A 12,720-nucleotide genomic window follows, 5' to 3' on the forward strand; every position below is an offset into this window, starting at 1 on the left:
AAATTGACTACTGTAATGGCCTTTTTATGAATGCCCAAAAAAAGATCATCAAGAGATTGCAGATGGTGCAGAACGCCGCCGCCAGACTGATATCAGGCACTCCTACGCACAACTCAATCACCCCGGTGGTTCGCAATCTGCACTGGCTACCAATATCAAGCCGCATCAAGTTTAAGGCCCTCTGCATTGCCTTTAAGGCCATTCACAACTCAGGACCAGATTTTTTAAAAAAAGCCTTTCTTGCCCATGTGCCTCATCGAACCTTACGCTCTTCAACTGCTAACTTGCTAAAGGTCCCCCGCACATATAAGGCATCATGGGGTGACAAGATGTTCACCACTGCCACTACCAAGCTATGGAATTCTCTTCCCCAACACCTAAAAACTTGCCCTACATTAGCTACTTTTAGGAAACTCATAAAAACGTGGCTTTTCAATCAATGAGCACCTCAATAACACCGTCTCCATACTGTCCGTAGCGCCGAGACACCAACGGGTATTTGCGCGCTCTATAAATTGCTTAAATAAATAAATAATATAACTTCCTAATAAAGGCTCAGAAAACCTTAGAACCAGGATCAGTGATAGAAAACTCTTTAAATTGGGCTACATGTGCTGGCAATAAAGACTTTGTTTGCTGCTTAAGGGGTGCAAAGATCCCTGGAGCGGTCTCAGTCTTGAATGATGCAATTGTTTCATCCCTGTTTTTTAAACCTTTGGGTTTGCAGGTTGTCGGTTCTTCTCCTTTGTTTATGTGTGAGCAGCCTGGACTATAATATTGTACTTTGAGAGGTCTACCTTGTCACCTGCATAAAGGCTCTGATGGTTTTGGTTACTGACACCTTCATTGCCGAGTCTTTAGGCTGGATTACTTGTCTGAAGATTAGGCATATCTTTCCCTTAGTTCCATGGACGTCTTTAAGAACAGTCCCCCGTGTTTTCCTTGTAGAAGATTGTTTTGGTGCAATCTTAGGTTCAGTGACTGTATCAGTGGAGCTAAAGTGTGGCACATGATTTCAAATGATAATAGAATAGACATTCTGATTACCAGTTTGATGTCACCAGATTGCATTGCTGATCTGTTGGGCACCATGCACAAATGGTATGTGAGGTTAGATTTGTCTTCTCTGTTTGTAAAAAAAATGTTTGTAACATAATTCTGCATTTTCCTTCTTTCTAGGGAGATCGTGGTTTTGAAGGCGCTCCAGGCTTCCCGGGTTCGCAGGGTAATCCCGTAAGTATGATTTTACCCTATTTCATACTATGACGATTGATTCAAATTTTTCTGCTGTGTAGTAAACAAGTCCTACAGAAATAGCATCCCTTCACCCAAAGAGCACACACCTAATCTATGTGGTCAACTTAACACTGAGCCGGACAGTTCAGTCCATATTTCCAGCCATCCTTTTAGTTTCAGTCTGTTGGCTGATTCTTTGCCAATTTGTATTTAGTTTCTGCCATTTAGTTCAGAGGTCAGGAATGATGAGCGAAAGGTAAAATCCTTTGCTTGTAATGCACATCTCATAATGTCGCTACGTAGGGCAGGCCATGGGGACCATAACCTCAGTGAACTTGGAACCATCTCAGGATAAACATATCTACATGGAGTTTTTTTTTTAAAAACACGTTTTTATTCGTTTTTTCCCAAATACAAGAATACAACATGCGGTAACATTCTTTAATAGTCATGCCATAGTTCGATGTCATAATACTTCCGTTCATAAGCACATGATTAGAGAGCCAATGCTATGGATCATAATGGGGGGAGAGATTGAGGATCCATCCTGTATCTATATAACATTACATCAACAGCATTTGCAATGCAATAGGTCTCGCATTTACGCTAGTTTAAGATATTGGCATTGTAAATGACAATGCCTTTTATTTATGTTTAAAAACCCAAAACATAAATAAAAGGCATTGACATTTACAGTGTCAATAGCTCAAACTCTCCTAAATGCGAGACTTATTGCATTGCAAAGGCTTGTTTATATTTTGCTGTGTGATGCAGAAGAGTGAAACCATTGACCGCTGTGACAGTCTTCTAAAGGTAGTTCTTCAGTAACATAAGGATATAGCATTGATCTCCTTCACACTATCACTCATTCAGACGACCAGTTTCTTGACATTGGGTGGAGGCTTTTGCCACATCTGTGCAGTCGGGAAGAGTTAGAAAAACTGGCTCTTGGTGAATGCTGTTGAAGTTTCCTGACCTCACTCAGTTCTTGAGGCAAAGTTTAAACTCCAAGTCAGCGCCCTATGATGATTTGAAGCTCTGGGATGACCCTTAGGCAAGATATTGTTCAGCAGGAAATTATGTCAGCCTGAAGTCCTTCCCATGGTTTCCAGAGAATAGAAAGGGTGGCGCGGGAGGGTGCTGGAAACTGGGACTACTCAAGTTGCATTTAGAGCAGTGGATTCACAAAAAAGCTAATGTATGGGTTTTCTTCGGGAGTCGCAGCAGCAGCTAGGAACAGCGAGCAGCAAGGAGGCAGCGGTGTAGCAGGGGTACGGCTGGTGCGGGAGCAGGATGCGGCAAACAGCTGAAAATCTTTGCCGTCTTATATAGACAGAAGGAGGGCAGGTATTGTTTGCCTGAACGCTAGGAGATACCTCAGTAGAGCTGCTGCGCATGCCCCCGCTGCTCCATAACCAAAACCGCCTCTTGTAAAGCCCCCTCATCAAGCGCCTTCAGACTATTCCCGGAGTCGAGCACAGCATCCGTAGTGAGCCGCCGCAAAGCGTGTGCCCCAGGCCCCCACGGAAATGACCTGGCTAGAGCTGGATGAGGCTTGCGGGGTTAGCCTGGTGCACCACGATCGAGCACTAAAGTCATTAACACTCATCAGACACTAATGGTGGTCAAAGCAAGCACTGTGCACTTACGTAATCTCCACAGCATGTTTTTTCAATGATTAAGGCACCTTTATCTGTGGATCCTTTCTGTTAGAAAAAGCCAACATCTCATGTTTTAACACACACCATCCCATTGTAGAGCACCGATGGGCACAAAGGTCAAAAAGAAGCCCAACTCAAAGCAAGAGCAGGCAAATAACTCCATTCATTTCGGGGTGGAAGCTGCCCCACAGATAGTTCCATCACCGGTGTGCAAAAAGCAATGTTTAAAAGGAACAGGTCTGGGCTGCACGTCAACACGCGGTCAGGCAGAGCTGGAAGAACAACCCCAGGGTCATCACAGATGGCACAGCTCGAGCATCTTGATTAACCAGGCCCTGTGCCTCACCCAGCTCGGATTGCAGCTCAAGCCGCAAGTACTGTTGTTCAACAAGAAGCACTATATCTTATATGACACAATTAGTAACCTGACCCACGAGGAATGCAGCTGCCACCCTGCACGCTGCTGCTCGCTCCAGAGAGCAAAACGCTGTGGGAGTGAACATTAAAAAAGAGGTGGGACATGCGCCCGCCTTTAGCCATTTGCTTTCATTATTGAAAGACACACTCAAAAGCCAATCCTATGTGTGGGAGGAGTCAGACCCACACAGAGTAATCACAAGAAGCCTCGCAGAGCAACGCATGCGCGCTGGCTCAGGCTCAACCTGAAAAGCAGTGGTGTACCTGGACATGGGACGGGTCTGAGAAAGTCAAGAAGGGATAGAGGATGAGGGAGTACGGCAGTCTGCGACATCCTGTTCAAGAGCGAGCAGGTAGTCACGCAGGGGTTGCCAAGCATCCACATGGCGCGATGTTGGGTTGCATAGTCTGGACTGATACTGTTGCATTGTGTCATGGACCTGAGCCAGGAAGTAGAGTTGGGGGCACTAGACCGTCCCAATGTATAGCGATCTTGCGTTTCGCCAATAGCAGGGCTATTGAGATGAATCTGCGTGTTGATCGGGGAAGATCAGCAGTGTGACCCATCTACATTGAGGTTAAGAGTTTCTTAAAACAAAAGCATCCATGGCGGATGAGCGAAAGGTTAACCAGTTGCAAGAATAATAAGAATTATTCACTGCAAGATCCTTATAATACAATTTCACCCTCTTTGTAGGAGCAAATTAGAATGATACATCAAACTGGTTTACTCTGACGCACAAATATCTCTTTTTACCTCTGCGCCATATTTCTTGAACAGATGCATTTCAACTTAATGCAAACAAACCCCCACCCCTGATTATGATACTTGCCTCGTCGCTTCCACCACTATTTATAACACAACCCCATTTAAAAAGGGGGTGGTCCATGTTCAAACTCATGATTTCTTCTATTCTCACACTTTCCCTATGCATCCCATGGCTTTGTGAACTGCCAGATCACTGCACAGTGTTTACAACACTGGAACCTGCCCCTGCTACATGGTAAAATCCTTATAATACTCTTGTTTTCTAGTTTCTTTGCACCCAGGGCCTATTTCATACTGACAGGCAGTTCTTTGTGAACTGAAATTATCTTACTATATGGATTTATACCTCTTTGGCTCTAGTTTTCCTATTTAACGACCATTCCGCTGCATTGTATGATGCATCAACATGCACTAAGATGTTTTTTCCTAAATTAGACCGTGTTGCCACACCATAATTCGCTTTGAAAAGAATTGACATATCATCAGCCGTTGCCCTGTGCAGGTAAGAGCGGTGGGGCAGTGGGGCCGGGAGGGGATTTCGATTGACGATGACAAGGGGAAATTAATTATTTATTTAATTTACCCTCGTCATCGCACGTCGAAATCCACCCTCACCCAGCCCTTCTGCTCTTATCTGCACGGGCCGTGGCTGCATTTCATTTGCTGTGAGTGTGATATGGGATATGTAGCAATGAGTGCCTAGATGCTTGGTGAGTTGCTTGTGGTAGGATTTCATTTGGATTTGGAATGACAAGGTGTGCATTTCAACACTGTCATATGGTGGTGGGAACATACTTTGCAAACAACCAGGCCGCAGCTGACTCACTAGTCTTTGCAGAAGACTTTCCGTAGACTACACACACCTTCCGGGTCTTGGAAGCGCATGCCCCTCCAGATTTATCACCAATCAGAGCTCCTAAGTGTGTGCAAAAGGCCAGCCCTTACACAGAGCCAAAACCTTTACTTTACTCCATCATAAATTTGGAGCAGCCTTCTGGGCAGCAGCATCGATCATGTAATAACCCGGAGAAAGCAAGGACGCTTGTGGATCAAAACCTGTCTGGTATTTAAAGCTGCTGGTTTGCGGACGTTGACCAGGTTACTGTTGAAATTAAACCCAGGTTGCATCCATGAATAAACTCTAACATATGACAAACTAAGTGCATGAAGGCAACAAGTCTAAGGGTCTAATTAAGAGTCTGGCGGAAAGGATACAAACCTAACGGATATCCCGTCTGCCATATTACAAGTGCATTATATCCAACGGCACTTGTAATTTGGCGGTCAGGATATCCGTCACGTTTGTGATGGAGTAACCCATCCACCAATCTCGAAATCAGGCCCTAAGTCACATTGAAGATCCTGACATCGACTTGGTACGGAGTTGAGAGAGCGCACCCAGCATGGAGAACATTCTGACACTAAGAGAGCTACGAGAGACTCCATTGGGGTGGAGACTGGTTAGCTGTTCTGTGTCTTGTCCCTTGTACTCTCCCATCCTAATCTGTTTGATTGGTTCCGGCAGTGCAGTGTTTTCTATTATTTTAATTCATAAATATACATTTCTCGTATTTGCACTTGTGGTAAATGTCAATTTAAAAAATCTGAATATTAATCTCACCGCATATTAACAAAAGGTTGTTTTATTTCTCTATCAAGGGACCTCCCGGACTGCCTGGTCTGAAGGTAAGCATTTTTCTTTCTCCTATGAAAAAATATTATAATATTAATTTTAATTGTATTTCTAAAATGTAAATCTCTACTGATTCGAAATCATTTTCCAGTGGCAAACCTTGGACAGTGCCACTTAAGATCTTGTGGTGAACACGTGCGCTGCATCGCGTATGGGGTGCACATAACTTTAGCAATTGTTGTACGTGTGGCTTGACCTCTTGTTTGCTTTCTCAAAAAGATTGGAATATAGGTGATAGCTCTGTTTCTTCTAGGCCAATCTGTATGCAAACAATGTAACAATCGATTGCCGTGAAAGCCTCTTATTGGGAGGATTGAACTGATCTTCTGATGGTCCATAGCTCAACTTCACACAACATTGAATGAATAAGCTTGGTCCACAATGTGTGGAATTCTTCTGCACCCATCACAGTCTCAACAGCTCCGCTGTTTAGTGTGTGGAAAACCGTCTTCAAGGCACGGTGCCGGTGGTGTCATGAGTAGCCAATCTCAGAAAGGACCAGGATAAATGTTTAGATAAATGGCAGTGTGACTCCAAAGGCTGCGCTCGTAACAAACTAAAGGATGTGAGATCACAGGCGGGCGGCACACTTATTAGATCGGCTTGCATTTTATATCTGCTGTTTCCAATTCTCTCTTTACATTAGAACTATAGGTCCTGGTGCATGGATATGGACCTAGGTTTGGGGTCAGTCAGGCTGGTAAATATGCTGACTGGGTCATTACTTCCTAGTGAACAGGATAGCGTGGTAGTTTCTGGTATGAGCTAGTATATGTAGAGTTTTGCTTTGTTCCTGTTATTTGGGAATTTTTCATCAGAAAGTTTACTAATAACTTCAAACTTGTGGACCTCAAAATACAGTCCAATCCTGATATTTCCTGAAAGCACTAATCTGGGTGAGATTCTGCCAGCTGGTGTAGCATTTTATGAGAGAGATGTTTCTAAAATGGATCTCTTCACAAATTTACTATAGGGGAAAAAGTTCCCATACATTTCTTGGGGTGTAAACTGTATGCTATTGCTACTCACACATTCTAAATGGCAATGGGAGATACAGAAAATCATTAATATTTTCCAGATGGTTGAAATCGTGCTTCCACCCAAACTTTAGCACTGTTTTGTTCTCCTTGCAATACTTATTTTCAGCATTGTATTACTGAAGGGGTTCGTCACAAGTTCTATACTACTACTACAAGTTCATTATAATTGCATTAGCACTTACTACTCCTGATCTGGCATTGAAGTGTTTTGTGGTGGGTAGCATACTGTTACATACCCCTAAAGTTAATGATTGAGCCAGTGAATAGTAATTATTGTTGTCGATATGTTGCCAATTGGGTTAGTCTTGTGTTCTAAGAAAACTGAACAGTTTCCTCAATTTTCAAGTGGTGATGCATTAAGTTAAGAGTTATCTGTATTTATTAGAGTGTGTTTTTGCCAATGGAAAAAGTATGAGTTAACAGGGTTACGTATTGTGAGATAGGAAGGCGAGATTAGAACAATATAAGAAGTTGGTATTTATGGGAGTTGGACGAGTAGATAGGTTAAAAAGATTTTCATATTGCAGGAATAGTTACTCAAATGGAGAGTTTATTATTTATACTTGTACTGAAGTTTAGTGGAGAGTAATGCAGCAGACACGGTAAGGGTAAACTCAGAGGCACTAAGATATGCAGAGGATAGGGGTAAGGAGACTGCTGTTTAATTAGGAAGGCATTAGAGGAGTAATCCCTAGATATAAATGTGGTTATTTTCATGCAGGTTAATTTTAATATTTAGGTATGATGCAATCTAAGAAAGTAGAAAGAGTAGAAAGAAGTTTGAAAGTCGATTACCTGTGGGCAGGTGGTATTAGTTGCTCCATCGTAGGGTGTTCTACTTAGCTATTGACGGTGTTGAAGAAGTCTGTTCTTTTATACATACATATTAAACATTTTTGAAATTGTTTGACTTTGTACTTTTTAATATCAGGTACTGAGTTATCTGGTATGTTTGTACAGTGGGTTAGTTAGGTATTTCTGTTGAGATTTTCAGGAGTGAACAGTAGTTTGGGTTTGCATATATCATACTTTATGCGTTTGTTTGAGAAAGACCCGTGAGTGTGGAGTTTCTAGGGGGATTTGGTTCTCTTTGATATTAGGAGTTTTTTGTTGAGGAACTCAGCTGATTAAGCACTCGCTTGATCTCAGAGAGTATAAGTCTGAAGGCAGGAAATGAGAAAGTGTGAATTCTTTGTTGGATCACATTGAGAATAAACAAGTCTACACTATCCTTCTGAACTCCTTCTGATTTTTAGCATATTGTTATTAGGGTGAAGGAACTTCAGTCGAAATCTAATCATGTTGACTCTAATGAGCAAATTAACCAGGAATATTAATGGCTGTATGATACTCAACTGTTGGAAAATAATTCTCATTAAGCTGAAACCCAAGCGCATTTGAAAAGTGACCAATTCTGCCAAAAAAGTATTGTGTCCAAAAAAAGACACCAAACTAATCACAAAATTAAAATAACAGCTATGTCACACATTCAACTATAATATACCGGAAAACCACTAGATATCTGATAAGCCTAATATTATTGCTAGTCACAATTATCCAATTGTTTTGCTGAAGATAACCCACTTAATTTGCAAGCTCTTTAAAGGGCAGTTAAAAATGTCCATGTCTGTACTGAAAAGTGAGGTTGTCCCAGTAGTTTGGTTATGACCAAGCTCCGAAAATATGACAGGGATTACCCAATTTCCACTGCAAAACCTTTACAGACCTTGCTCATTTTTACACATTTTCCAGTAGAGCATGGATTTATTCTATACCTGTTCAAAGTTTAGAAGTAGGCAAGGCTGATTGTGCTGTTATTTTTAGATTGTTTAATAGTATAGCCTTTAACAAGGTGAACCAAATTAAATACAGCACTGCCTAAGCACGAATACGCAAGTTCAGCTGGAGGGCGAAAGACGGGCCCGGATTTCTTGATACTGACTATGAATATTTAAAAACAATCTTGCTTACAGTGGGTCCAAATGATGCTTCTCAATCTGGGAGGGACCACATCCATCCATCAAATATGACCCTGTTCCTCAAGCTGTACATTTATTGAGTACCTTAGACCTCGTTCTGAAGTGTCTGGCATATTTCTTTCTGAATGCAACACCGCAGCGTCTAATTGGTGCGGCTCTGTGCTTTTCGATCAAATTGGGATTGTTCTGAATCTAGTTATGTTGCACACTTGTATTTACAACAACCATCCTTCACAAGTGCAAACAAGTACAACATAGTATAATGTTCCTACACAACTAATCAACTCTTGTGACAAAATAAACTGGACTCGATTTTATTAAGTGTAGAACAACAAGCAAAGACTTTTAACTTTCTATTAAGTTTTTCTTCTTTATAGGATGTTTTAAGTAAGTAAATTAAATTATATGGTGTAATGGTTTTAATAGACCAAACATTTGAATAAATAAGCTAAACTAAAATAATCTACTCTTGTGACTAAGATAGTGTATAAACCTAAGATAGTGTATAAACCTAAAAAACAGTGGTGGGTCTGTAAAACTAATCGACCTTTAAAATGGCAAGAGCTATTTTGAAATTATGTATGGAGTTGCATTTACACCGTCTAATATTTATTTTCTCCAAAAAAGAAACAACTAACTTGTTTCAAGTTTAGCACAAATTGTTTTGACGTGTACCAAGAGGTGGGAAGACAAGCAGTTTGCTATTCTTGTCAAATAGCATTTGTTCAACATACATGAACAATCATGGTGTCTAAGTTTGTCCTTATTCACACTAATTATAACACACTGGGTAAACTAGACTTGTTTGTTGTTTTTTCTTTTTTGTATGTTAAAGTTCTCTTTCACGTATGTTGATTGGGTGTCAGGGGAACTCCTTTGCTGGTAATGTTTAGTTGTTGTGCAACAGTAGACCAGTGCCCCAAAACATTTACAGTATTATCAGATTAAGTAATAAGCTTGGACTGTTGGGTATTGTAGGAAAGTGGGGTTCTGTTGCAGTAACCCCCCACTTTTTGCCAGGCTACTGATGCACTTTTTCTTGGTGGGTCCTGGGTCCCTGCCAATCAGGTTTCCAGGGTCTGTGTTCTTTCCCCAAAACTAACTCAATTGGGATCTCTGGCCACATGTCAGGCCCTGGTAAATGGTACCACAGGTACCGAGTGCACTGTGACCAGGGAAGACCTCTAAGGGCTGCAGCACTTATTGTGCCACCCCTTAGAGGCCCTATACCTTTACACACACACTGCCTTTGCAGGCTGCGTGTTGTTGTGCAGAACAAAGTAAAGAGTCGACATGGCACACATCCCTGTGTGCCAGGCCTACAACCCACTGGCCTGGCATAGATCAGTCACCCCTCTAGCTGGGTGCCCTATGCCAGTGGTGAGGGTACAGGTGCATGAGCCCTGTACCCCTACAGTGTCTAAGTCCATTCTTAGGCATTGTAAGTGCAGTGCTGCCATTAAGGGCATGTGGTGCTGGGAGCTTGTCATTACAAACTTCACAGCACCATAATGGCTACACTGAAAACTGAGGAGTTTGGTATCAAACTTCTCAGCACATGAGGGAAGAGGTGTGCCGCTGCGGCCAGGGCGACTGACTCCGGAATCCGGGGATCACGGTTCGATCCCCGGCGCCGGCGGCAGATTAGCCCAGCACCATGTGACTCTGGGCAATAGCTTGCTTAATCTTCCCTACGGCCCCCAGTGCCTAGAGACCCTTACGGGTGATTGTTTGGCTTTAAAAACAAAAAAATTAAACCCACACTGATGCCAGTGTGGGATTTAATGTCAAATGCACACAGAGGGCATCTTTGAGATGCCCCTGAAAAACGACCAGCCTCTGGTGGATTCCCTGACTGGTACACACCAGCCTGCCACCACGAGACATGTTTCTGGACCCCTAGGGTGGGAGCCTACGCTCCCCGAGCCCAGAAACAAAGCCTTTCCTGGGCGGAGGTGTTCACATCTCCCCCAGGCCAGGAACAGCCATCTGTGGCAGGGGAGCTTCAAAAGCCTGGCAGCCTTTGTAATGCGACCCCCAGCCTCTCCTGCTATCAGGAGCAGTCCCCCTTCCTGTCTCCCCTCCCTTTCGGCGGGAAGACAGGCGGGAAAAACTAGTCAGCCCAGGAGGTGTGCCCACCTCTGCCAACCACCCCCCCTCAGATGGGGGAGGCAAGGTGAAGCCCACTCTCCAGTGCTCGCCATCTTGCAGATGGGAGGTACTCCCTCATCAGGACTAGGGATTGTGCTCACTCCCCCACGTGGGGTGAGCCCACCAAGGGTGCAGTCACCCTAAGGTCAGTAGCCCATTGGCTACTGACCTCAAGACCCCTAAAACGCCCCCTAAATACAGTATTTAGGGGGCAGCCCTGAACCAAGAAAGCAAATTAGAAACCACAAAAAAAGAAGATAATAAGAAGGACCGAAGAGCCGTGCAGACCTAACTAGAGGACAACGCCCACTGACTTGGCCCCATCCCTACAGGCCTGTTTCCCCTTGAACCTGCTTCTGCGAAATCTCGGCAGCGTCCTGCAGCCAGCAACCTCACATACCCCGGAGGACATGCCTGCCTTCACTTCAAGGACTCTATCTCCCGAGAACACCGGACGTGTTTAAACTGCAGCTTCTGGTGCCATCCAGAGACCGCGAATCCAGCACACTCTGCACCCGCAGACCCCGACCCAAGCGCGAGTGAACCAACACCACGAGGTGGTTCCCCCGGCGATCCTGACCTGAGATCCGGCAAACCCTGACCTGCCTCAAGCCTCCAGACGACTCCTGCAGCCTCAATCCAGAGGACCCCCCTACCGCGACCAGAGCGGGTAAGAAAATATGACGTCCCAAGGCACCCCTGCACCCCACGGCCTTGTGTGCCCAAACCAACGGTGCCTAACCAACCCACGACATCCCAACTTACCCCTCGAAGTGGTGGACGCACCCAGAAGATCCTCGTCCCCGAGCCTGCAGTGTTTCTTTGTCCCGGAGGTTCTCCATTTGAAACAACAGGGCACCCGACCTCAAAACAGCCCCCTGTACCTGGCCACCCTAGTGCCGCTGAGGGTGCACCTTTGGTGCTACTTTGGACCCCAACTTGCCCTGAGCTAAACCATAGGAGCTTTGCTCCTACAGCCGTGTGGCCTGCTAACCTGCAGCCACCAACCGGAAGCCCCCTGTCCCCCATAGGATAACATTGGGCCTCAACACTGCACCCGGCCGCCCTAGTGAAGCTGAGGGTGCAATCTCACTGCCTCACTGACCCTGGGGGACCCCTGAGTCTAACCACAGTTGTTTACTTACCTGTACACCGATAACCTGTTTTTCTTCCATAGAATAACATTGACAATTTTCTTTCGAAAAAACGACTGTGTGGAATTTTGAAAACTTGAAATATTCCTTAAAAATTGAAACAATAACCAAAACGCATTTTCTCAACTGGTTTCAGGCAATGTCCCAGTGCTGAATCTAGGCATCCAGCACTGAGTTAGAAAAAGTACCGTAAAAGTAACTTACCTGCAATTTGTTGACAAAGCCTATTCATTTCAATATATTGCATTTGCTAAGTGTTGCATACTACTGGTCCCCTGTAAATCAAACAAAGCACAATTCCTATTGCATTTTTCAACTGTCCTATGTCCAGTAACTTATTACTGAAAAGTATTTAATGCTTACCTGTACCAGGCTTGCTTGGTTCTAAAAATGAACAACAATATATTTTTATACAACAACAATTGGCCTACAGTTCAGTTCTTGAGAGTGTGAATTCATTTGCTGACTGAGTGTGTACATAAAATGCTTAACACTGTCCTCTGATACTGCCTTACTGCTCGACCAAGCTACCACTATTAGAGATTAAGGTTCTATCTAACTTTAACCTCTGCCTACCTTTGGGGACTCTTGGACTCTATACACACTGTACCTCACTTTGG

The 12,720-nt window shown here is 43.8% G+C and overlaps 1 protein-coding gene across 1 annotated transcript in view; it reads left to right on the forward strand.

Moving 5' to 3' along the window:
* COL4A5 (collagen type IV alpha 5 chain) overlaps positions 1-12,720 on the forward strand; it is a 589,146-nt gene that overhangs the window by 170,433 nt on the left and 405,993 nt on the right. The window contains exons 7-8 of the mRNA XM_085608164.1: positions 1,180-1,233; positions 5,743-5,769. Coding sequence (XP_085464290.1) covers positions 1,180-1,233; positions 5,743-5,769 — 81 coding nt within the window. The remainder of the gene's footprint in view (positions 1-1,179; positions 1,234-5,742; positions 5,770-12,720) is intronic.

The sequence above is a fragment of the Triturus cristatus genome, chromosome 5_2, assembly GCF_964204655.1.
Source record: "Triturus cristatus chromosome 5_2, aTriCri1.1, whole genome shotgun sequence".
NCBI classification, from domain to species: Eukaryota; Metazoa; Chordata; class Amphibia; order Caudata; family Salamandridae; genus Triturus; species Triturus cristatus.